This window comes from Anarrhichthys ocellatus, unplaced genomic scaffold (assembly GCF_004355925.1).
Source record: "Anarrhichthys ocellatus isolate YVR2014 unplaced genomic scaffold, GSC_Weel_1.0 scaffold194, whole genome shotgun sequence".
Classification (NCBI taxonomy): Eukaryota; Metazoa; Chordata; class Actinopteri; order Perciformes; family Anarhichadidae; genus Anarrhichthys; species Anarrhichthys ocellatus.
In genome coordinates, this window is record NW_022280224.1 from 191436 (window position 1) to 216997 (window position 25562).

General features: G+C 40.9%; 1 protein-coding gene across 2 annotated transcripts in view; it reads right to left on the minus strand.

Moving 5' to 3' along the window:
- Nucleotides 1–25562, minus strand: part of myo7aa (myosin VIIAa) — a 61082-nt gene that overhangs the window by 18026 nt on the left and 17494 nt on the right. For both annotated transcript variants that reach the window (XM_031878703.1, XM_031878704.1), the window contains exons 3-26: nt 23447–23478; nt 22783–22896; nt 22417–22569; nt 19490–19674; nt 18697–18818; nt 17503–17645; nt 16688–16801; nt 15748–15816; nt 15506–15590; nt 14996–15072; nt 13456–13575; nt 12862–13004; nt 12076–12286; nt 10659–10794; nt 10242–10348; nt 8607–8744; nt 6555–6713; nt 5560–5652; nt 2921–3015; nt 2659–2743; nt 2301–2519; nt 1453–1560; nt 901–1110; nt 66–272 (exon numbers count right to left, since the gene is read on the minus strand). In XM_031878703.1, the coding sequence (XP_031734563.1) occupies nt 66–272; nt 901–1110; nt 1453–1560; nt 2301–2519; nt 2659–2743; nt 2921–3015; nt 5560–5652; nt 6555–6713; nt 8607–8744; nt 10242–10348; nt 10659–10794; nt 12076–12286; nt 12862–13004; nt 13456–13575; nt 14996–15072; nt 15506–15590; nt 15748–15816; nt 16688–16801; nt 17503–17645; nt 18697–18818; nt 19490–19674; nt 22417–22569; nt 22783–22896; nt 23447–23478 (3125 nt within the window). The remainder of the gene's footprint in view (nt 1–65; nt 273–900; nt 1111–1452; nt 1561–2300; nt 2520–2658; nt 2744–2920; nt 3016–5559; nt 5653–6554; nt 6714–8606; nt 8745–10241; nt 10349–10658; nt 10795–12075; nt 12287–12861; nt 13005–13455; nt 13576–14995; nt 15073–15505; nt 15591–15747; nt 15817–16687; nt 16802–17502; nt 17646–18696; nt 18819–19489; nt 19675–22416; nt 22570–22782; nt 22897–23446; nt 23479–25562) is intronic.

Consider the following 25562-nt stretch of genomic DNA (forward strand, 5'->3'; position numbering starts at 1 on the left):
AGCATCGTCACAAATCTGAAAACATGGTTAGTCTGCCGTGGGGTCAGGGGTCAAAGGTGACCTACCAGCTGGTCTCCCTCGTCGTCGTGGAACAGCAGAGGCTGTTTGAGAGGCCGTCGGACGTAGGTGTGTGTGGTGGTGCCCTGGAAGTAGGTGGCGGCGTACTTGGCAAACTTGTACTCCGATAGATCCTCCTCTTCGTCGTCCTCAGGCAGAGGAAGAGCCTCGTCCAGATCCTCCTCCTCCAGCTCCCGATGGGTCCGCTCCAGGTCCTGCAGAGGAGACAGGAGCTTCAGGTGAGACTCTCCAGACTGAAACTCTGACGTTTGTCTTCTCTTAAGTGATGAGAAAATTCTCTGACCTCTCAGACAAATGTGAAAATAATGTAATTAACCTGTTAACGCAATACGGTTAGTAATTCAATTTCATTTCCCCCTAAACTATTTGGGGTACATTCGCCCACTTTCAAATATAGAATTATTTTGTATGTATATACATACAGCTGAATAAATGTCAACTCTGTCACTTATTGTACTCAAACCCAACACTGTCCAAACATTGTAACGCAAAAGTAACTGCAAGACTTTTTGTTATTAATTTATTATTTTTAATCTATTTAACAAGTTTAAATCTGACTGAAAAAGGAAATTTCTAAACTGCACAAGGGGAAAAAAATTTGTCATCACAATGAATTTTCATCATCAAAACAAATCTGAGGGGTATTTAAATAACTTGAAGAGGTAATGGGATTATTTCTAAAGGACCTGCACTTAGAATAAATCCGTAGAATATCAATAATTGTAAGATTCCTTTTTCAACTCTTTTATACATATGTAGTATATAATCGCGCTGACAATACAATTTGCGCCAAAGAACAACGGAAACCTTTTGTTGACTCACCTCAAAGCCGGCAGGAGCCTGTCCCTCCTGGCCCGCGAAAGAGGTCGTCGTCCCCAGGAAGCCGAACATTTTGTCCACCATGTCGGAGTCGTTGACGGGTTCCAAACGGGCCTTCTCCATCTGCTCCACCATCTCCTTCTTCCTCCGGGCCTCCTCCTTCTCCTTCTTCTCCCGCTCGGCGTCCTCTTTGGCCAGATGGGCCAGACGCTCCTAGTGAAACCACAGTGTAATAATAAGGATAATATCTGTAAACAAAACAGGCATCTGTACTCTATTTTACACATCTGTACTCTATTTTACACGTTGGGCCACTTGGTTTCCTCTGCTGGAACGATTCACAGCTCAAAGCAGGAAACACAAGCATGTGACAAATTAAAATACAGAAATGTTGTCCGAACATCTGTTAAACATACTGATTAAGACAGGTGGGTGTATGCTACAAAGAAAGTTAAGATATCCCAAACTAGAATGATGCATCCTAATCCATTTAAAGAAGATACATAAACGGATGTTTTGAAAATGTCTCCGATGTGTTCTTCGTTGAACTCCTACCTGGTGTTTGCGCTCAGCCTCGGCCTTCGCTCGTTTCGCTGACATTTGATTCCTCAGTTTGGTCTCTTCAGCCAGACGCATCTTCTCCGCCTCCAGCCTCCTGCGGTACTGAGGGGGGGGGGAGTCCACTGTCAGAAAAGAACAACTAGATACAACACGGGCTCAACCCCAGTGGGCTGCTTTAACATCTCAGTTAAAAATCAGATTTAAACTGTGTTCAAGTCAACAGCACTGAGAATGTGGAGGTGCTGGGGACAACTGAAGTGGCAGGGATAACATTAACTTAAGGGATTGAATTAAGCAATTAAGTGAAAAAATGATAATAAAAGCTAGCATTCAAAGTTCCCCCGTCCTCATCAGCTCATCAGGTGTGTGAGAGAGAGAGGTCGAGCGAGGTCGAGGGTGAATGAGGAGAGGGAGCTGCGTTGGTACGACCAAAGCAGTGAATCAGAAGAATAAAAAGTTTTTTTATTTTACGTTTCACAGAGGTTTTGTTTCTAAAGCACAAATAAACACACTCACACCTCGGCACAACCCTGCAGGAAGGTGCCGGATTTTGAATGAATGCAGACGAAACGCACGCTACATCCTGCTGTGGCCCGTCTGCCCTCTCTCTGCACACAGCAGAGGAGAGAGAGGAACAACACGTGTACTGAAGCTCTCCTATCTTTATTTAAGAGTGTGTCCTTTCAATCTGACAGCACGACTTATTGATTCCACTTGAGATTTTAAAATTCTTTCCCACAAAAGCCTGTCCCCGCACTCAGATAGCCCTTGCTTTCGCTTGGATTTCTGCACAAACTGCATGCTCGACCCAAATCCACTACTGTGCATGTGTGTGCTTTTACCTCTCCCTTCAGCCTCTTGTACAGCCGGCGAGCGATCATGCCTCTGGTGTAGGCCTGGACGGTGATGACGGCCCACAGTCGGTGTCTGAACGCCCGGCGCACCAAGAAGCCCCGACAGCGGCCTTGGAAGCCCGTGATTCGCTGACGCGCTACGTTGTACGACGCACACAGCTTCCTGGAGCGGACCAGAGCCTGGAGGCGAGAGAAGCCCGCTCGCATCTGAAGGGGGACACAGGAACAAAAACGAAGACGAAGAAGAAAGATTTGTTTTTCAACCTTTTCTGATAATAATGAATTACTCGAGCTGAGCTGCATCATAGATCACAATCATGCTGAATTGTTGCGTGCGAGTCCTCACAGCTCCATAGTTCTTCCGACACTGGTACCCTCTCCACGTCTTCTGGATCCACACAGCCGACTTCCTCATCTTCAGGAAGTTGGATCTGATGACAGGAAATGAAAAATCAGATACCACTTTTCTTTGAATCCTTACATGACAAAATATTTTATCACCAAAAAAAAAAAAAATCAGATTAGGGGTTTTAGAGGGTGACACGCAAGACTGGCTCAAATTACAGTTTCATCCGAAAAGTTCACCAGACTGGATTTTTAAGGCCTACCTGTCCTTGAACCCTCGAACCACCTTCTGGATGAGGATGACCTTGTCTGTGATGGCCTTGTCTCTCTCGATCTCCAGCAGCATGTCGTGGTGATCCTACACAGCCGGAGAGAGAACTCGTGTGTAACAAACACAAAATTCTCTGGTTCATCAGTTTTGAGAGTGTAATGACTAAAAATCACATTGTATCCACAGAAAATCAAAGTTTTTTAACCCTGTTTGCAGAAACATAAGGTTCAAAAGGTTCGAACGGATATTTTAGCGAGACAATAAGCGTAAAGAACAGATAACCCAGCAAAAGCAAAGATTATCACTGAATATCCACAACTATTCTCAAAAATACTGTGCTTCTGTTTCACAATTTAATCAGACAAATTGATAAAAAATGACCAACAGCTGCCTAATTATATAACTAGATAATTAGCTAACATCATTCCATAGAGGGATAAAAAAAACCAAAAAAAAAAACAATGGAGGTCACCAGAGTCATAAGACTTCAGCCTCTAGAAACCATAAATGTCTGCACATCAGTCTAGCATTGTCCCCCCCCCCCCCCCCAGAGTAGCTCCATTAACAATAGCTAAATATATCCGCCTTCCCAAATTGTTGAAAATCAGGAAAATCATTCTGAAGTCAGGACACAGTAAACCAAACGCTGTAGTTACAGCACTTTCCCCTCAACATGCTTTGATGTGACAGCTTTCCAGTTTGCTAACAGACCATAAACTTCTCCTGTCCATCCGTCCTGTAGGAGGAAGTGTGGGTACTGCCCTGCCTTCAACCCCCCTGCACTTTCTACTTCCTGTTCTGCTTCCTGTCCAGCCGAGCGGTAAGGCCTGATAGAGATTAGCCTTAAATCCGGAGGAGCCGAGACATTTGTGTGAAAATAGACCTGAATAATCAACTTCAAACACAAGGCAGGGGCGTGATACAGAAAAGTGTCCTCCAGTCTCCTCTAACTGGGGAGCCGTAGATTCACCTGGTTCATTAATGTGACTTCTTTTTGTTTTGCACACAGGAAGTGGAATAAAAACATCCCTTACCCACCCGCATCATTCTATCCACGGAAGACAAACCACTTGCTCCATTTTACACTGGATCTCAGAAAATTGTTATTAAGGACACTAGTTTCAGCTTTTAAGATTTTGACCATTTCGCTAACTGCTGAGGACCAATGTAAATACCATAGGAACAATAGTAGGTAGTCCCTGTTTTACCAGTTTTTTAAAATGTTAATCTATTGTTATCTACACAACACTTTGCCTAACAACGCTGTCTCTTTACAGTCTAGTCTAGTCTTGACAGACCTTTCCGATGTGGAACTGAAGGCATTGCATATATCTATGCTCTCTCCAAAGCCGCCACACTCCATTGACAAAAACAGTAATTTTATGTTGCAGAACAGAGGAGTTGCTGGTCTTCCGCAATCTCAATTGGTTAGTTAGTTTGTGCTACTGTGGGACTTTGATGAACACTGTTCCATGCATTTAAAACTCAAAGTGTTTGGTGTGTAAACACGTCATCGCTCGATCAGAATCACACACTGTGAAAACAAACTGAGCCTAAATCATCATCAGCTGATATTTTCATTTAACCTCTGAGGAAAGAAGTGACAGTGTCACCGAGGCAACGGATGTGCCTTACCAGTGACCTCTGGACAACATCTGTCCTCACTGGGCGGGAAACCAAAACACACACACATTCACACATATGCAATAATAATAATACTCATAAAGTTTAAATACACACAGAAACATATACACACCTGATGGGAACTTAATAAACACCTTTGGTAATTTTCTCACCATCTCTTGTGACACACACATGCACACACACACACACACACACACACACACACACACACACACACACACACACACACAGCAGGAAGCAGAAACACACACACTTTCCCATCAGCAGGCATGTGAACTGGAAACAATCACAACAGAGCCTCACTACTGGGATGAACTGGTTTATTCCCAGCAAGCTGCAGTTGAACAGTTCAAACAAAGTCTTTCTTTGTATAATGTGTTGAACGCTGAGAGAAACAACTTCATTAGCTAGAAAACTGCACTCAGAAGAGCAGGTCGGTGATGCACTCAGCTGTATTATCACTAGTGGCCCCTACCGGCCTGGGGCCTGTTAGGAGCAGGCAGTCAATGGCAGTATAAAACTGCTGATCCTTGAGCATGCAGCCATAACTGGTCACCCAAAATATGATGCAGTTTACATTGCAACAGAATGCGAGATTAGCCATGGACAGACGCAGAGGTGCACGCTCACTCACAGTCATGGAAGCACGGACTCGCAGACTCACGCGGTCACACACACAACCGAAGGCATAACCTCCACCCAGGCCGACGCCTGGCTGAGATAATAATGTGAAACGCTCAGCAGCCACTTCATTAGCTACACCTGTTGATTAATGCAGATAGCCAATCATGTCTCGGCATCATGAACCTGCAAGGATTTACTCAAACCACACCAATATAGTGAAGTGTCTTTTTTTGAATTCAAGGTCAGCTATGGATTTTCTTGTACTCTATTTTCCTCCAGGCTGCACCCACACATCATGCTGTTTCATCTTATCATTCATCAGATCTCCGAATTGAGCGGAGCCGCCTTTTGATGCAGTCGTACCTTGAGGAAGATCTTGGTCTTTCCCATCTTCCAGTCATCGTCTCTGCCGAGCACCGCCTCAGCGATCCTCTGGCAGGTTCCCCTCAGGTCCTCCTGGTGGACGAGAGACATGACAACAGATTGACATAATGTAACTGTGAGTGTGCTCCCTGAGACTTTGAGCTGACTGCTCAAAGTTAGCATGCTAACATGCTCACAATGATAAGGTTGAATAATAAGTATTAGTTTTCTAATGAAAAGACCAACACTAACAATGAATTCTAAAACTTGAACTGAATCATAAAGCTAATCTGACAAATACTAACTCTAAACTGTTAATTAAGTAAAACACACACACACACACACACACACACACACACACACACACACACACATTCACACATAGAACCTCCAAGGCAGGAAACATGTCTGGGTCCAAAGAAAACAGACTGCTGTTGGGATTGTGGGAAAAAAACTGCATGGTGACCAAACACAGTGTCACACATGTGGTGTCATCTGATCTGATCTGTTCCAGGCGTCAGACAACTCTTTATCATAATAGCCACACACACACACACACACACACACACACACACATACACACACACACACACACACACTGTTCCTGGCTGATTTGGCCTCAGTTGTTTGGTGCCCAGTGGGTTTAAATCCTAATAAATCTGTGACAGTGTTACTTGTTGACTGCTTGGCAGATGATTCAGTTCACAGTCTGCTTCTGCATTTGAAAACTTTGTCCTCATTTTTATTCATTTATTTCACTTATTATAGCAGTTCACATTAAACTGACTTGAAGAAACTCGCTGCCTATAGCAACATTGAGGCTAAAAACAATCGGTAATCTCTCCATTCAAAAACAATATCTGACACATGATTGTCTCGTGAGACAACCCCTACTTTTTCAAACAGAATATTCCCCCAAAAATGGACTTCTATCCTTGCATATTAAACAACAAATAAACAACACACACACACATACAGCTGTAGTCACACTCTACCTGTTTGTACGCCGGTTTGACTCCGGGCATGAGCACCCGGTAGCGGTCGACGAACTCCACGAAGGTGTAGCGGATGGGGTATCCTGCGCGGCGGATGCGGATGGTCTCCATCATGCCCGAGTACCTCAGCTGACGCACACACAGCTCCCTGTCAAACAACTACAGACACAAACACTGTGACAGGAAGGGTGAGTTTACTGACCTCCAAAATCAGGCGACACCTCAGGTGTTGAGTAAAAATACACAGCTAAGCCTGATGGGGTTAAAGGCCGTCATCTCAAACTCCTTGTTAGAGGGGAAGGACTATAGATGAAAAGGCACCTATTTCACAATTTAAAATCGAATCATCTTTGCTTCCTGTTAAACAAAATATGAAGAGTGCTTACGAAAGCAATAATATCACCACATCCATCCATCAATCAATCTGCAACTAGGGAGGTGCCTTTAGTATATAAAGAAGAAGAAAGGTCTTGATGAGTTGAAGTAAATGGGGGCGGCGTTTAACAACGGCAAAATTACATCAAAACCTTCATACAAACTCTCACACAGCTTGTGCATTATAATCTAAGTTTTATTTTTCCGGTATTATTATCACTACTTCCCAAACACATGCATCTTTGCTAGAACCTGACTATTTAAAACACTCTCAAGATTGCGCAGGATCTCTACAAACGAGTGGCAAAGGGTTTAAGACAGTTTTTTAGCAGAAATGCATGTTTGGGAAATACCGAGCACACGACTGGATAAGTTCATGTTTTGTACTGTCTCTTGTGTATCTGTGGTTCAGTTTTATGTATTTGAAAAGACCCATCAGGGACGGGCACTGCAAATTAGCTCAGGCTATAAATGCTGTGCTGTGTGGCTTTGGTTTACGCTCCATACGTCTCCCCAAACAAATACACATTAAATAAATGACACATTATTGTTCTTATGCTGAACGAGGTATGACAGTTTGTCAACGAAGGTTTGGATATAGTTTTGCTGGTATTAAGCACGGCTTCCATTTACTCATCAAGACTGTTCTCTGTTTTTGAGATTCTCCGTTCACTGTGGAGGCATGAAGAACAGAGTAGAGTAATACGGGGGAGTAACTGATGTACAAGTGATTAGTTTTCCTTTAGAAAGGCTATAATTCTAAACCACTGTGAAACTTCCTTTATTTTTAATTCACTATTATGTTTTATTTTTCATGCATCTTGGCACTAATTGACTCTTGACTTGTTTTGATGAACATGATCAGCGGACTCCACGTGGTGTTTTGATCCATGTTTGAATATTTAGTAATGAACAATGTTTACAGGGGTTATTGGTGAGAAAACACTGTTGGGGCACATTTGACTTCATTTAACACCCCGTTTGATTTATCGAAGTAAAAAGTCTGAAATGTTTACAATTAGAAATATATATTGAAAACTGAATAGTGTTTATTCCAATGGACAAAACACATTAAGGTCAAAATAAAAGCATGTTAAACTTTTTATGGATTAATTTCATTCTGTAACCTCATATTAGTGATATGAACAATTACAAACACTGATGACCTCCTCAGTTACAAACAAACTTAAAAATTAAGTGTTTGTGCATGAATATATATTTCACTGCAGCCTGAGTTCACAACAGATTAAGCATCTATCCACAGGCTTGGACAAAATAACAGGAAGAAGTACAACGTGTGGAGGAAATTATTTTAACACTTGATCAAAAACAGCTTCAACACAAATGGATAAGTTTAAAAACATGTAAATATTAAATACTGTAAATATTAATTTGCTTTAATTTACGACTGTTTGCCTTTGGAATATGAATTACGATATTATTAGACTTAATGTGTTTACATTATTTTGTCCATCCCACAATTCATTTCACAGTTTAACACATTCATTAACACAGTTAGTGAACTCGCTGAGAAATGTTTTGCTTTCCAGCCGCTGCAGAGCGAGTTGACTAGTAACCAAGTGCTTCTATTTCTATTGCACTGCATGTCAACTAAAATCCATTCAAAGTAAACTTATTCTACGGTGTTCTATTTGGATACAGAGTGCCGACACTCACCATGGATTTCTTGTACTCGTTGGGTTTGATGCAGCGAACGAAGAAAGGCTGACAAACGCTCAGAGTTCTCATCAGCAGCTCCAGAGATCTCTTAAACTGACTGCTCAGAGTGGGCGAACGCTTCCTGGTCTCTGCCCCCTAAACACACACACACACACACACACACACACACACACACACACACACACACAAAGTGAGACAGCACAGAAAGTGTCATGGTCAGAAACAATGAGGACTCCTTTCTCTCTTCCTGAGCTCTGACACTAACCTTTCTCCTCTTTCCGTCTCTAAATATAAATGTCTTTGTGAGGCTGACGTTGCAGGTTCAGAGTTAAAATTAAAAGTGAAGCCAGAACAACTTTATCAATTAAAAGTCGATTAGTCAATCGTGAGAATTGACTAATTAACCAGCAAAAATTAGAAACATTTGCTGGTTCAAATGTTATGATTTGAGTCTTTTCTCTCTGGGCTTAAATAAAACAAGCAATTTCCTGACAATTTATGGACAAACGATTGATTAATCCATAAAATAATGAACAGATTAATCAAAAATGGAAATAATTGTTAGTTGCAGCCAGAGATGGAAGAAGTATTCAGACAATTTACTTCAGTAAAAGTACTACCACCATGATGTGATAATACTCCACTACAAGTAAAAATCCTACATTCAAAACCTTACTTATGTAAAAGTATGTTTCAGCAAAATGTAGTTAAAGTTTTGATAGTGAAGTGAAATGTTGTATGGTGAGGTTTCTGTGTGTTTTGACTATTTTTGAGCTCACAATGACGTGAGTGTATTTAGAAACATGGGTGTTTGCTGCCCTCTAGTGGTCACAGTGGGAAACTAAATGACAAGATGTCATGTTAGACACCACAACAAAGTTACACTTCCAGTCAAAATAAATCTAAGTGTACCAAACGTTGCAATGAGAAATCCCCAGAAACTAATAAAACTAATATTTATTTTTATGTAAAGCGTATCTGAGTATTGTTTACAATTGATATGGTACTTTTATAGTGCTTCACATGATCGAACCAGGATCAAAACATTTCAGCTAGAATCTGTTCGGTTCAACCCGACAACATGTCACCTCAATCCTTGAAGCCTGATCTATACATTCTGCTAAATTATTTGTATTCCTAGTGAAGACAAAATGTCTCCCCCCTGGTAGTGATTAATGCAACTTCACCAAAAGATCATATCACAAAATATGTTTGAATATATCTTAGTAAAGCGCAGAGCAATTAACAATGAAATCAGAAAAGGACTTTCACTGTCAGCGCTCATGCTTGTTTGACAATAGAGATGACATCACGTCTAGGCCACGTGATGAACATCTCCACGCTCAACAGTCTGCTGCTCATCTCAGTAAATAGACCCGGGCGTTGCCTCCGTCCCCCCTGGACATTCACAGAGATGTGGGTTAAAGAGGAGCGACGCCCCACTGATGACCCCCTCCACTTCTGTCTACCATCAAGTAGACAGAAGTCTGCTACAAATTCGGTGCTTACGTTAACATTCCAAAATTGTTTTGTAAAAGTTCAGCTTAACACACGCATCTTGTCCTCCGCTTCCCTCGCTCCCCCTCATAGTGTGTGTGTGTGTGTGTGTGTGTGTGTGAGAGTATCCGTTACCATAGCGACATCAGCCTGGAAGATTTGTTTGATGAACTTGTTCTTGGAGGAGTGAACCAGCTGGATGATGTCACCGTATAAAGTGTCTCTGTTCTTCTCCAGGAAGCCTGCAGGACACACGCACACACACACACACACACACACACACACACACTGTGTCAGAGCGTGCACATAATAAACAAGCACAGACGCATGTAATCATCATCGATAACATATGTTTTGCATCATCAGCTATCTCAGCAAATATGAAACAAAAACACACAACACGTGCTCAATAATAAATAATAATACCATAAGTAGATAGATAGAACAGAAGGAAACACATCAAACTGGTTTCATTAAATATCTAATATGTTCCCACAGTAACACAGGAACATTTTCATTATCTCCTCCTGGTGTGTCTGAAGTGACTCTGACCTCTCGTTTCGTAGTAAACCACTCCAGCAAAGTGCTGGATGCCAAACTGGGTCTCATGGTTGTTCTTTGGAGGGATGTAGTATGTGTTGAGCTTGTGCTGGTGGTTCAGCTTGTTCAGCATGGTGGTGTCCGTGCCCTGCAGGACACACACAGAGACGGAAACAAAAAGACACATTTTCATATTCAAAGCCCCTGGTGAAGTTGACGGTAACACCTTTTAAGTTGATGTGTGACATTTACTCTCTTTTAGCTCTGGTTTTGGTCTCCACCAACTCCAGAGGGAAACAACTGTCTCTTTAGCTGCTAAATGCTCCACTATGTTCACCAGGTAGTGTCTAACTCTGTCTGTCTTTTCTGCTGATCAGTTAGTACAGTGACCTTTTACAGCTTCTTCTTCGTAAACGACACTACGAGAGGGCTGAGAGTGAACCGGAAGAAAGTTTGGTGCCAGACAGATAAATAAAGAGCTGAAACGCAATATAGAATTCCGTAAAGCCGAGAGGAGCCGTAGATTCAGCTGATAACTCTCTGTAGGTTTATCACTGAAGGAGACAACTTTGACTTTGTAATTTGACACATCATTATTAAAAAAAATATTGATTCTAGCTACTTTAAGTATTTTATCTACAACAATAAACATTCAAGAATATATAAGCAGCACACAAAGCTAAAGTGAGAATTTACAATGAAATAATAAATAAATGATCTGCTTCCCCACAGCAACGCTGTTTCCATGAAATCTAAAAGTTTGAATGTTTTATCGCAAAGGTGTTTAGAAGATACTGACTATATGTGAAGTCAATCTGATTATTCCTCTAAAATGACTTTGTTAAATAACAGTGCCTGTAAATGGACCAAAAATAATCCACAGTGGATTTGGGTGCTAATACATTTGTACATTTACTTAAAGAGCCAGTGTGCGGCATTTCAGGGGATCTACTGGCAGATTGAAATATAATATCCATAACTATGTTTTCTGAAGCGTATCACCTGAAACTAAGAATGAGTCCTTCACATCTACATAGGGAGCAGGTTTACTTCACTGAGTCCTCCACCATGTTTCTACAGTAGCCCAGAAGGGACAAACCAAACACACTGGCTCTAAAGAGAGGCCTTTTGTGTTTTTGAGGGACCTCAAGGCCACCGTAGTTCTCACACACGCTTGTGAAACTGCTGTGACGTGAGCCGCAAAGTGCAGACCCGTGGTACTGCCAGCTGCCGTCTGACCTCCCTCCCTCCTAAAGTAGTGTAAAGTATTATGGTGAGGACGGCCTCTGAGCGAGGCGAACGGCGATACCGCGGATTTACACTCAGCAGCTCACGTTCCTACAGTCTCGAAAAAGGAAGGAGAGAGCGGTGGGGTACTCGGTTGGTCGCTTATCTGCGTCCCACCATCCAACCACCCGAGCGCGCGTACCTTGGGGAAGCGGCTCTCCTCGTCGATGAGCGAGATGATGTTCATGGGTTTGATGGCGATCATGTCCAGGGCGTCCTGGTTGTCGGTGAACTCGATGTGCTGCCAGTTGATGTTCTCCAGGTTGTACTCCTCCTGCTCCAGCTTGAAGACGTGCCGGACGAAGAACTGCTGCAGGTTCTCGTTGGCGAAGTTGATGCACAGCTGCTCAAAGCTGCGGGACGGAGGGACGAGAAGCGACGAGAGAAAATTACTTTGCACTCGGTGGCTCTTCAAGTCAGGAAGCGTGGGTGAGAGGAAGAAGTTTAACTGGACATTTATTCACATTGTAAGAGGCCAGTTTGACAAACAGCTTCTTTTCAAGTTGATATACAACTGGTCACAACAAAAATCAATCTAGATCTAATGCAAAATACATATGATTGGTCCTATAAAGCTCTTCAATGTGAAAATAAAGATGCTGATTATTAAAGTTTAGTATTATGTTGAGTTTCAATCCTTTCTTTAGTTATTTCACAAATCATTTATATATTTTACACAATTTATTCATGCGATCATTCATTTCATAATCATTTACCTAATGATGAAGAAGGAAATGGGGAACTATACAAATACCAAATAATCAAACACGCTGCATCTGATCAACAAACATGAGAGGAGGAAAACTAACGGGACCAAGATGATATGGAGAATGAAAGGAAATCCTTCTGATGCTAATGAGATCAGCTGGTCATGTTACTGTCCTGTCTGTGTCAGGTCTGAGTGCTGGTCTTTGGGGGCGTGCTGTACCTGTTGACAGTGAAGTTCTCAAAGCCGAAGATGTCCAGCAGTCCGATGGAGCGTCTGAGAGCTTTGGGCTGTGAGGGCATCGGCTTGTAAATGGCCGCATTGATCTTCTCCACGATCCACACAAACAAGCGGCCGTAAATTCCCTGCACACACACACACACACACACACACACACACACACGTTAAATCACCGTAATACTTTAAAGACCTGCAGAGTTTTGGACCTCAAGTAGCACTATGAAGTATTTGGGGTGTTTTTTGGCCTTAGAATTCACATCCCTACAAATGTTTTCAAACTGTTCCAGTGATCTACAGGTGGTGATGATGCGCTCAGAACCGCAGCCAAATGCCACTAAAGGCAGAGAAGAAGAACTCTAGCTTGTAAACATGGGTATAAAAAAATAGCAGGACTTAAAATACTTAAACTATTTGCTTTCAAAAATGTTTTATGTTGAAGGAAGTACATTCAACGCGGTAGAAAACTCCACAGTGCACCTGTAACCTCCTGTAATGGATATTTTTTTCGCCTTATATTTAAGGTCATGTGTGAAGAAAAGACGACTAAAAAGCAGTTTGAATGATCAAGTGTTTCACCTTCACGAAAGCGTCCCGTACGTCCAGAGCTTGTTCCATGCTGAGTGGGGTGGAGACGGTCTCTCCTCTGGTGATCAGAGTTCGGCTGGTCAGACAGTTCATCAGGTCCTTACCGTCCACCTGAACACACACATGCACACACAACTGTTTCATCTCCTTCAGTATTATTTATTTATTTACCAAGGACAGTGCACATTCATCAACATTTCAGTTTCCACCACAATGTAAATGTGCCAGAGTTAGCTTGAGAGCTAATTTTCATTTTTAGTCCCGAGCAGGTTATTACAATGTGACCTAATATTATCAGTACACTTCAACATTACAACACTATAGTACAACACTGTACTGTACAGCACAATATCACGCAATACAATAAAATACATAAATACATTACAAAAGTAGCAGATTTGCAAAGGAGTACATGATGGCAGTGCCAGAGATGAGGTAATGTGATTACTCATGATGCAGGTTTGGTTTGCTTAAAGCCATCTCTTTAGTTTTTATTTAATGGTTAGATAATTCAACCTCAAGTCGTCTAGAAATCATGCTAAAATGAAAGATAACATTTTTGGATATTGATTATTGTAAAGGTGCACAAAATTGCCTTAATCAAAATGTTAGCTGACCTGAGGTCACAGGTATTTTCCGAAGGTTTTTTATTTGCCAGTATTGAATAGTAGCTGGGCCTCAAGGGTACAAACCCAGAGGCCCTTGAATCATATGTACTATATATTAGTGCTGGGCAAGTTAACGCCTTAATTTCGCGTTAACGCATTCATTAATTAACGCCGACAATTATTTTATCACGCGTTAACGCATTTTTAAAATTTATTATAATTTCTTTTTTTTTTTTTCTTTTTTTTTTTTAATTGAAAGACAAGAGATAATACATATACATAACAACAAGAGGATGACAAGAACAGTGGGATAAAAGCCAGCAAACATCCTATAGTCAGTAATTTTAGTGCACCTATATGCTGAAATTCACGGTAAACGCATTTAAACGGCACAGATCGGGAGCGAGCGAAGGACTTTGAAAGTTAGCAGAAAGATTAACGTGAGACAACATCCAGTTTCTTCAGACGAACATCCGGTTTTCAGAATATGATGCCAACAAAGTATGAATTATATTCACATTAAGTATAAAACATGCTGCCTGCATCTCGTGAACCAAATGTTATTGTTCATATAGCAGTACTTTTAAAATAAAAGTGCGCAATACACTACTTTTGAATTCATTATTGAACTTTGCCATAACAATGCGATTAATCGCGATTAAATATTTTACATATATAACATGATATTTATTTTAGTTTATTTAATAATACAGCGGCACAGGTTTTAATTAATTGGTTATGATATTTTGTATTGTGGATTGTCTGTAGCGGAGAGCTTTGAACAGGATATAGACGGCCTCTCTTCTTCCTTCTGTGTGTCTAAACCACCCACTTACATACTGTAGAGCATATGGATGAACCTGCCATTACTGAAACAGATTGACAGCGTGTGTGTTTGTGTTTTTTTTGTGTGTGTGTGTCACCTCCAGCAGCGTAGCAGCAGTGGTGAGGTGAGGGCTCCGGACAACCTCGCAGGCATCCAGGTTGTCGTAGGTACGAGCTGCAGGGTCAAAGGTCAACAAGCGGCTCACTCAATGCTGGGGACGGTTATACTGCTGTACCATAATAATCCTAGAATAACTAAAACTGGAAATGCTTTGTAAACCTCTGTGTTGCAACAACCAAAATATCTTTTATTTCCTTTGTAATAGACATCTGATACATTCTGATTGTTTTTAGATACTAAGAGAACTTATTACTACCTACTTACTACAAATTCGACTGTCGTTTTAGGACAATATTAACTGTGGATTAAAATACAGATAAATCGTTTTTCTGAACCTTAAAAAGCTCGCAAATCTTTTTCCAGTCCTGAATAGTGTCTACTGGTATTCAACGCAAGAAACTGGACGACCGAACAGGGAAACATACCAGAGCAGCAACAAACTCATACACTGTGTTGTAAAATTCACCAAGAATCCTTTTGACTTTACCTTCGTATCTGAGGTTCCCCATGTGTAATATAGCAGCCAGCAGTTTAGTAATCTCCCAGTTCTCTTTGTCTGTGAACATCAGCACCTGCAGAACAGAGCACAGGCGATTATTTCAGTGTCTTTCATATCCAAGCTTTTTAAGAGTATTATTTGACTTTAAGTAGCTACTAAACCGCTAAAGTTACAGCTGGAGCTAATGTCTCTTTGCTGTACTATGATCAGTGTGTGGTTTTAATAAGTACCTTCATTGCAGAGCGGATGTTGGAGTACTCTTTCATGTCGTCTCGGCCATCACAAACTATACATTTACCCTGCAGAGAAACAGAGAAAGCGAGACTCAGTTTGTGGCGATCAAACATTAATAAATATCATCCAATTGTATTGAGTATTTTGTCCTTTTATATTTCAGTTATAGCTGTTTGTTTCCTTGCTGTTTGACTGTAAAGGACAAAACATAACACGTTTTACATCCCTGAAACCTTCTCTGTTATCAAACTCGTAGTATAGCTGGAAGAAGTATCTCAACTTCTCATCACATCATCCGTTTGGTCAGTTTTTAATGAGGACGTTTCCCCTCAAAGCTCTTATAAAGGAACAGAAATTCATGTGGTTTTTCCTGACTTTTCCTGTATTTTTCCAAACAGTGATTCCCATCTTGTCCCCCCTCCCCCCCACTTGTTTAGATTCCTGTTCCAATGTTCAGGGCTATTCCCCAACTTTTTAATGTTTTTCTCACTTTCATTGTACGTTGACATTACACACCATTGTGCCTCTTTTCAGCGGTCTCTCAAAAAACTTTGAAGGTTTTACTTACAGTTAGCTTTTGGTCAAAGACGAAGGTTCCAATAAATTTCAGAGGCTGCAGCTCTATGTTAAGATTATTCTTAAAGATGTCACTCATAACCTTATTAGTGTTTTCACAATTTTCTGGTACTCCAAAAACAGTCCCGTCTAAGTACTGCTCTCAGTGGAAGTATCTCAACTTCTTCTCCCATCATCTCTGTTTTGTCAGTGTTTAAGGGTGAGCTGTTTGTTGTTGTGCACTCACTGAGCGTTTCAATGTCCCGATGCTCAAGTGACCGTTCACTGAGAAAAGGTCAAAGTCTCAACTGCTGCAGCAGCTAACCGGTTGCTAACGACGTGACCGGCACAGCTCACGCGAGGATGGAGGGGAGTACTCACCATGGTCAGGTAGGTGTAGTCGGTGGCCTTGCTCAGACCCAGTTTCCTCTTCTCCTCTGCAGTCATGCCCCTCAGCATGCAGTAGAAGACGTGGTAGTTCCTCTCATCGTGGGCCTGCAGAGAGCGAACATTAAAGTCACATTCAGCAGCACAGACACGGGCTGAGAGGGAAAAACGCAGATACATAACTGTTTGAATGTAGTCAAAATAAAATAAGAAAATGAAAAAATATGAGATGACATTAAAAAAAAGAAATATACAATATATACAATACAATACAGTTATTATTTTTTCATTTCAAACCTGGCTTCAGAGGTATAAGTATGATTATATACATATATAATAATATATTAAAGTATAAAATGTTATGTACGTATATACACAAACACTATAATGTGATATGTAAAGAGAGAAATAGAAGAAATGAGAGAGTATAAAAGACAGTAACATAAAATACAACAATCAAAATATAGTGAATAATTCTACGTGTGTGTATTTATATCTAGATATTGCTGATTAGAAAAAATAATTCTTTGTTTGCTCCTTAATAACCTGCAGATAGATTATTGAAAAATCCTCAGTGTGTCTTTCAAAGTGTGCAAAGGTTAGCACACTCACCTTAGCATCTTAACTTTAGCATGCTAATGTTAGCATGTGAATGTCTAAAGGCATCCTCTCATTAAATGAACCACAAAGGGACATTTAAGAAGAAAATTGGGTTGGAAAAGCTTTTTTCCATGTTGTCAGGATGTTTAGGTTATTTGGATCCTGAGGAGTGTGAGCAGGTGGACAGGTGTTATCATTGTGTGCCCTACCTGTCGGCAGACTCTGGATTTCTCCAGCAGGTATTGCTCTATCTTGGCTCCCTCTATGGCTCCTCTCTTGTTGAAATGGATGTCGATGTATTTCCCAAAACGAGACGAGTTGTCATTGCGGATGGTTTTAGCGTTGCCAAAGGCTGGAAGACAAACCAGTAACGATGATGTCATATGGACGCAAGGATAACCCAGCTGCAGGTGTGTACTTCTGTGTGTATTTGTGTGTTTTCATTACATGGGATTTCATATAAAATAACATTTTCGAAGGAACATACATTTTAATACCAGATCAAGACCTGTAAAAAACAAGTTGACACTTTGTGTTTAAGATACAGTTGAGGTTCAAGACTCTGTCCTCTATCCTTTCTTACTTGTGTGTAAATCATAGACTGAACATAAGAACTGGATGTAGTTGTCGTTATGTCACCCATTGGTTTGTGGCCATTATCGTCTTTGATTTTGGCCGTCGCCATCTTTGATTTCTTTTGCAACCAGTGACCGGTAGTGACCATATTATTTGGACTGTGGAGAAGTGACGTAGAGATGTACGGCTGTGGTAGCAACCTGTCAATCACAAGGTTGCCCCGCCAATTGACTCTAAATAGACAATAATTTATTAAATGAACATCATGCTGTATTGAAGAAGACTTGAAACTAGAGATTGAGACCATAAACTCATGTTTACAATGTTTACTGAGGTAATAAATCAAGAGAGCAGTAGAGTCATTTTCTCATAGACTTCTATACAATCAGAGGAGTCGCCCCCTGATTGCCAGTAGAGAGAATGCAAGTTTAAGATCCCTGATCGGCTTCACTTTTCAGAACCGGATGTTGCCGCCTGGTGTTAATGTGTACGCTCGTCTGCTTTTATAAGGTTCCATGATGGAGAACCTAAAGAGTTTAAGAGGAGACTGAGACATAGATGCATGTAGCTCGGTGAGATGTTGTTTTTCTTTTAGCTGAGGCATTCACGCTGTGCTGGATCAGAGTGTAAATAAGGCCTGCATCCGTCTCTCGTCCCCATGGAGAGCGAGAGCGGGATCGACAGGTAACATATTTCTATCACCTGCTCGGACATAAAGTACACCTGTAAATATAAACGGTATGCACACATCACTAGGTGACCTCAACATTTCATCATCTTGTCCCAGAGTTCAACCTAAGTGGACCTAAGTGTGTGTGTGTTCCTACCTTCTAGTATAGGGTTGGCCTCCAGGACCTGCTGTTCTATCCAGGAGTGTTGACCGCTGATGGCTGCCAGGAACTGCAGGATGAGTTTGGTGCTTTCTGTCTTCCCCGCTCCGGACTCACCACTAACAAGTCACACACACACACAAACACACACACACACACACACATATCCTTGGTACCTGCACTTTTCTCAATGCCTTAATTTTAACAGATGTTTCCTGTTTTCTACAACATACCAAATTAACTTTTTATATGCACCAGTCAAATCTGATTCAGAACTTTGCCTAATCAATCAGGAAATATCTCAATGTGGGAAATATTAGAAATACTCGAGATGAGAAATGAAATGTCTTCTTAACCAATACGTAGTCAAGCCCTCTGGTACTTGGCTATTTTTGACATTTTGTACATATTTTGGTCAGCCCATTTGAAAAGTTTGATGTCCCATGTTTAAATGAATCCTCTCTCCTTTCTGACCAGTGTGTAAATGTGTATACACTACACTACCAGAGTGTTTTAATGTCACTGAAGATTTCTAATGTTACTAATCCTACTGAGGTCATAAGGAAAAAGTGAAAGTAACTAAATTGAAAATGTCAGCTTCAGTTTGATTTGGGGGATCACTGTTTTTGCACAATTATCCATCCAATAGGTGTCGAGATATTTCACTCAAGACCAAAGAGGTGGACCGACCGACAGACAGACAGACATCGGGCTGAAACTCAGATCTTTGCCACATATTGGAGATTTGCCCTTGAGCCACTTCTACTTTGCAACCTGAACTCCCTCCTACCTGATGATGCAGCACTGGTCGCGGTTGTTCCTCTGCATGTTGAAGTAACAGTTGTCAGCGATGGCGAAGATGTGGGGCGGCATTTCGCCGATCTTCTTGTTGGTGTAGAGGCGGATCTGGTCGGCCGTGTAGATGGGCAGCACCTGGTACGGGTTGACGGCCACCAGGATGGAGCCGGTGTACGTCTGCACACAGAGAGGAAGAGGATGAGCTGATTTAAGGTCGATGATGCAAACAACTTTGAGCCATTTCATGCCGATGATCTGTAAGACATATACTGGATGGCAGCGTTGTGGAAGTATTCCCATCCTTAAACCTACAAAGGCTGTAAATAAGCCTTTTAGCCAGATTTTTGCCAGAGCATAAACCTTACATATATTATCACTGATGCATTAATGTGTGAGCTGCATTTTTGTTGTTTTTGGCAGAGGTGGATTTTTAAAGTACTTTAATAGTGTTGGGCAATTAAATCTGCGAAAACCGTCTAACTTTATAGATAATGTTGACAATTGGGTGCTTACCACCTTACCACGCAGTGTAATGTTCTAATGTGTTCGTCCAAACAACTTGATTTTCATTGAAAACCGGCTGCAAATATTTCTAATACACTTGCACCATGTGTGAGAAAATAAAACTAAGTTCCCGATATTCGTTTCACTGGAGAATGAACCGTGTTTCAGAAGATAATCTTGTGTTTTGTTTGACAAATGTTCAGCAAAATATGCCAAGTAACTACAGTCAGATAAATATGGTGGAGTAAAATGTACTACATTTACCTCTTAAATGCAGTGGAGTAGAAGTATAAAGTGGAAATACTCAAGTAAAGTACAAACACCTTAAGTTAGGTATTTAAGAACATTAAATGTACTTGGTTACTTTCTGACCACTGCCAAACATTCAGTGGTTCGTGGATGTTGAATAATGTTGATCCCTGCAGCTGATGAACAGGTCAGTTTAATTATCATAGATCAGTATTGGTCAAACTCATTTTGAATAAAATAAAATGGCAGTAACACACAATCTATGTCGATATATGTCAATGCATACACAGAGACACATGCACTTAATCCGTAAATTAGCTTCAGCCCCAGTATACATTACACCTGGGATAATATGTATTTGTCTTGTCCCTGTGAGTAAATAAATTAACAAAAGAAATCAATAAAAATAATGATGTACTTCCTGTTCTGAGGGCTTCAAACTTGAAGTAGTACGCAGAGTTATATGCGGTTTTTAAATGGTTTTATTCTTGGAATGAACATCAAGTCAAATAAATCTTACATGCATCAAACACATGAGATTCTGTGCTGTCTGCTCACACAGCAGGGTCAGGGGAGAGACTTGGAGGAAGGGTGGATGAGATGACGCAAGGTGTCGTAGCTCAGGTGGTGAGGGATGACAATGAGGACGTATCAGTGTTCGCTACGAGAGAGCAGGCGGCCATGTTGGAAACAAAAACAACATGCAGCATCCAGGCTGGAGGTCTGGGAGAACCAGCACCGTAAAACATGACACCTCCACAGCTTCAGCGATTGGGAAACTTTGCTGCTTTTCCCTGCGAGCCCATTTAGTTTTCGCTGTAAGCCATGAGTGACGATGGCGGTCACTGATCACAAACATGTAGATGCAATGTTTGTGCAGAGCACAGTAAAATAAATTTACTTTCAAGTTTAAGCGGCTTTAGGAATTTATGAAACAGAACGCCGCTGACATGAAACATTCAAAACGTGCAACATGCGTGCAGTTTGCAGATGCAGTTTGGTAGGAAATACACTGCATGTTGCTGTTTCTGAGGCCGTGCAGGTGCATTAAATACACGTGTTAGGCGCATTATTTTCAGCTGAGGTCGGATCTATCTCCGGATCTAGACGTGCGGGAGCGGACTTACCCTGCCACCACAGTTTGTCTTCATAGGAAACGGGGAACAGGTAGAGGAGAAGGAGTAGGGACAGAGAGAAGAGATGAAGAGGCAGGAGATTGAGATGAGAGCAGGAAAACAGCCACCAGCAGACGACAATAATAAGGAGGTGTAAGCCCTGCATAAAGGTTTAACAAGCTCTAGTAGTCCTTCAAGAGGTATAAAGATAACGTAGGAGCAGTGTTGGTGTGATGGTAATTATGAATGAACTAAGGTCACCATTCAACATTTATCTTTATATTGTTACTTTACCTTTGTACACTTACTGTTTTACTAGCTGTTCACATATAAACTAACTACATTCCTGTTGACAGGAATATACTAGTTATATTATATATGATATATTTTATCCCCATATTTATACTTCTGCACTATTTTTTTTTCTGAATGATTGTTTTTTTATATTCTATGAGTTTCGTTGGAGAAAGCCTGAAAACTAATGTTTTCATTTCCAACTACTACCAATAACTTCACCAGTAAGCAATCCAGCAGTGTATTTACCATTTGCTTGGGCATAATATCGATGGAAATATGTAATGTGTGATTTTAATACTGTATGCCCAATTAAAGTCCTTGAATAAAAGACTTGTACTCCACATTGTGGGACTTCTTCAGGTGAAATGAGCTGTATAACTCAAAATTACAACTGGTGTTAATTTGATATCCGTATCTGGATGACATGTTGTTGCAGGATGTGTGCCGAATGTCATGTGATCGCATCAAATGAAATCTGTACAAATTGGACATACTTTAAAGTTTAAAAAACAGGTCACCTACAGTACAGTAACTCTACCAATTCTACTGCTCGGCCAGAATGTGGGTCGTATTAAATATTTACGCTTAACAACACTGGTGAGTACATATCATTACCGAGATGAGGCATGTTAATACCTGGTGGAAATGGGTTGATGGTGGACTGGTGAGTTTTACACTGTTACTGATTAGCAGGTTGTAGTCGACCAGTATCAGTGTGCAGCAGTAGTATTAGAACTACTGCAGTACTACTCACATATATGAGCTTTTCTCTGTATCTGATGAGCAGGTTGCGGAGGATGCCAGCTTCGTTGAGGTCTCCCAGGCGGATCATGTCCTCCACACCGTGGATGGAGGTGGGATGCATTGGCTTGATGTTGGTAGCATTCTGGGGGGAGATCCAGTGCTCCTAGGGGGGGAGGGGGGAGAAAGGGGAAGGGGTGTATACATTTCACACACACGTTTGGGACGATCAAATAAAATGGTGAGGGTTTATCATATAGTGCACGATATACAGTACAGTTGCAGTAGTATATATATGGAGTTTTTCAGTATTGCATGCTCCCACAGACAGAAAAAATAAACTTCTGAATGTAACACAAAAGAGTGTTTCAGCACTTACGTTGCCTTCGTCATCCAGCACCTGGATCTGTCCTGAGTCACAGAGTTTGACCACCGCACCGACCGGCACCTCAAACTCCCGACCAGTCTTCAAGTCCAACCAGACATAGTCGCCCTGGAAAGAAAATATCTAAAATCAAACTCAAACTCAGGATTAGGATCATAAATGAGTTGAATCACTGGGGAAAAACAAAAACAGAATCAAAATTTTAAATCAAGGTTAGAATAAGAGCAATGAGGAAGATCGCATGATAAATCAGAACCAGAAATGAACGGTGCCTTTAGTACGACATGCACGTTGATCAGACCCATGATTAGAATCCATTATTATCCATTATTGTTTCAATAACTGAATCATAACCATTTTCACACTGCACCTAGACCAGGCTTAATGCAGTCTGGAGACATGTGAACCATTTCAACTCAAGTCAGAGTGGGTTAGATCATTTCATCTTACTCTACAGCTTTTGGCTGACCACTACTTCCTCTACTCTGTATATTTAAGCCGTTACATTAAGACCCAGCAGGGTTAGTGAATTCTTTCTATATTTGACATAAATGGTGCAGTCTGAAAACAGTGAAATTAACCCCGGATGATCTCCTGGTCCAGGCAGACAGGACCTGGACTAGAAGCTTCTGGAAAGTACAAAACACAAAATGTGTACCAGGAATTTGCTGAGGTGGACCGGTAGGACATCTAACCAGAAGACAGTCGAGACGGAAGAGAAGGGTTAGTACATCAGAGGTGTTTAAATACTGTCAAACTTTTGAGTGTCACACTTTCTGTCGACCTGAACGGCATCTCTGTAAAATGTTTAAAGCCAGCTGACGGTTTAACAAAACAAACTGCTGTTCTGAAGGTTTTTTCGAACATCTGGAGGAAATAAAAATCATGTTTCCACTTGTTTTTTGTTTGTCCCCCCCCCCCCCCCCCAAAGTACAGTATTAATAAAAGATTGTACCCAGAAATGACATACGTCTTAGCTTATACACCGTGAAACAAAATTCTAAGGAAAGATCTGTTATATTTGTCTATATTGATATTATATTGTTAATTTAAAAAACAAAATCTTGAAAAAAAAGCAAGAACATGAAATTCAGTCGCAACTGGAGAAACAGGTTTGCAGTGGATGCAATATATTTTTCATTCAGATGGTTAGGAAATACATTCAAAACAGCAGGTTTTGTTCAACAATCTTCTGGGTTTTCTGAAGATGTAAAGACATTGATTATTACCTCAGCCAAGGTTTATAGTTTGGTTTGTTTGTTTGTCAGCAGGATTACGGAAAAAACGACTGGCTCGATTTTCATATAACTTGTTTGAAGGGTGTAGCAGGGAACAAGGAAGAACCTATTGCATTTTAGGCATTGTATTTTTCAGTGCTGGAGGTCTGAGTGCCCTTCATGTTTTTCATAAAATGGGATGCTCAGCCCTGTGGCTGTCTGTGACTTGAATGTAATACTTAGTAATGCATGAGAGGTAAAGACTGCTGTCAAAATACCTCTCTGTTCCCACAAAATAAAGGGTAAATACACAGCTCCTGTTTATCCGTAGCACAGTTAGCTGTTTGTCGCTCACTTCCAACGCTAACATTCAGAGGTGCGTTAAACAAAGATAAACGGCCAACCGTGCCACTATAGAAAGAGTGTTTTTGACATATATTTACTGATTTTTTTTTTGTATAAAAAGTTAAGCATACAGATCATCAGAGGAGAGGTTTATTACGCTGCCGTCGCTGTTTTAGAAATCTCTTTGGATGTTTTAATTGACTGGAAAATATAGCAACATTTAGTTTGTGAATTGTGATACAAACTTTTCAGATTCACCTTTTTAATTTTAAAGCATTAATGTAAGATGCATTAATCACTTTAATGTTGAAGCAGAATGAGGTGGGGCTATTTATAAGTACTTTGTTCACAGGTTCATGTTTCATTGGTTGATTATATTTTGTATTATTAATCTGAAATAACTAGTAACTAATGTTATCAAGTAAATGTAGTGAAGTAAAAAGTACAATATTTGTGTCTGAATTGTAGCGGAGTAGAAGTATAAATCAGCAGAAGATGGAAGTAAAGAAATATGATCCAGGAAGTTCAGTTTGAATAACAGATCCATGAGCTTGAAGGCCTATCAGACATCAACACACTAAACAGTGCCTTATAATACTATGAGACGGGGTTTGAATACAATGTTTGAGCAATTCCTTTTTCTCACACAGTTAAAGTCGGTCTGATCACAGCCTTAGAGGTGCTGGCAGGTGGATTTTGTTATCTTTGTACAGAGCCAGGGTAGCTGTTTCCCCCTGTTCTAAGTCTAAGCCCAGCTAACCGGCTGCTGGCTGTAGCCTCATAATTAACATCTGAATGATAATCAATAATCTCTATAAGCTCTTGGAAGGAATAAGCATATTTCCCAAACTGTCTGTTCCTTGAAGGTGCAATAGAGATAGAGTTTGCTTTTGTTGCTCGCAAACATGGCCACAAATTGTTGCCCTTGTGCCACGGTTTATAATAACACACACACACACACACACACACACACACACACACACGGGCGCGCAGGTACGTTGAAGACACAGTTCTGCAATATTAGATAAGACAGCATGTCTCTCTCACACACACACACACACACACACACACACACACACACACACACACACAAAGCTTTCACACCAAGGCCGCAGAGGAATATAATTAATGTTTGATGCATGAAACAAGGGGACAGAGGGCAGACATACAATTATGACTCATGAAACTTAAACACTTTCTCTCTCTCTCTCA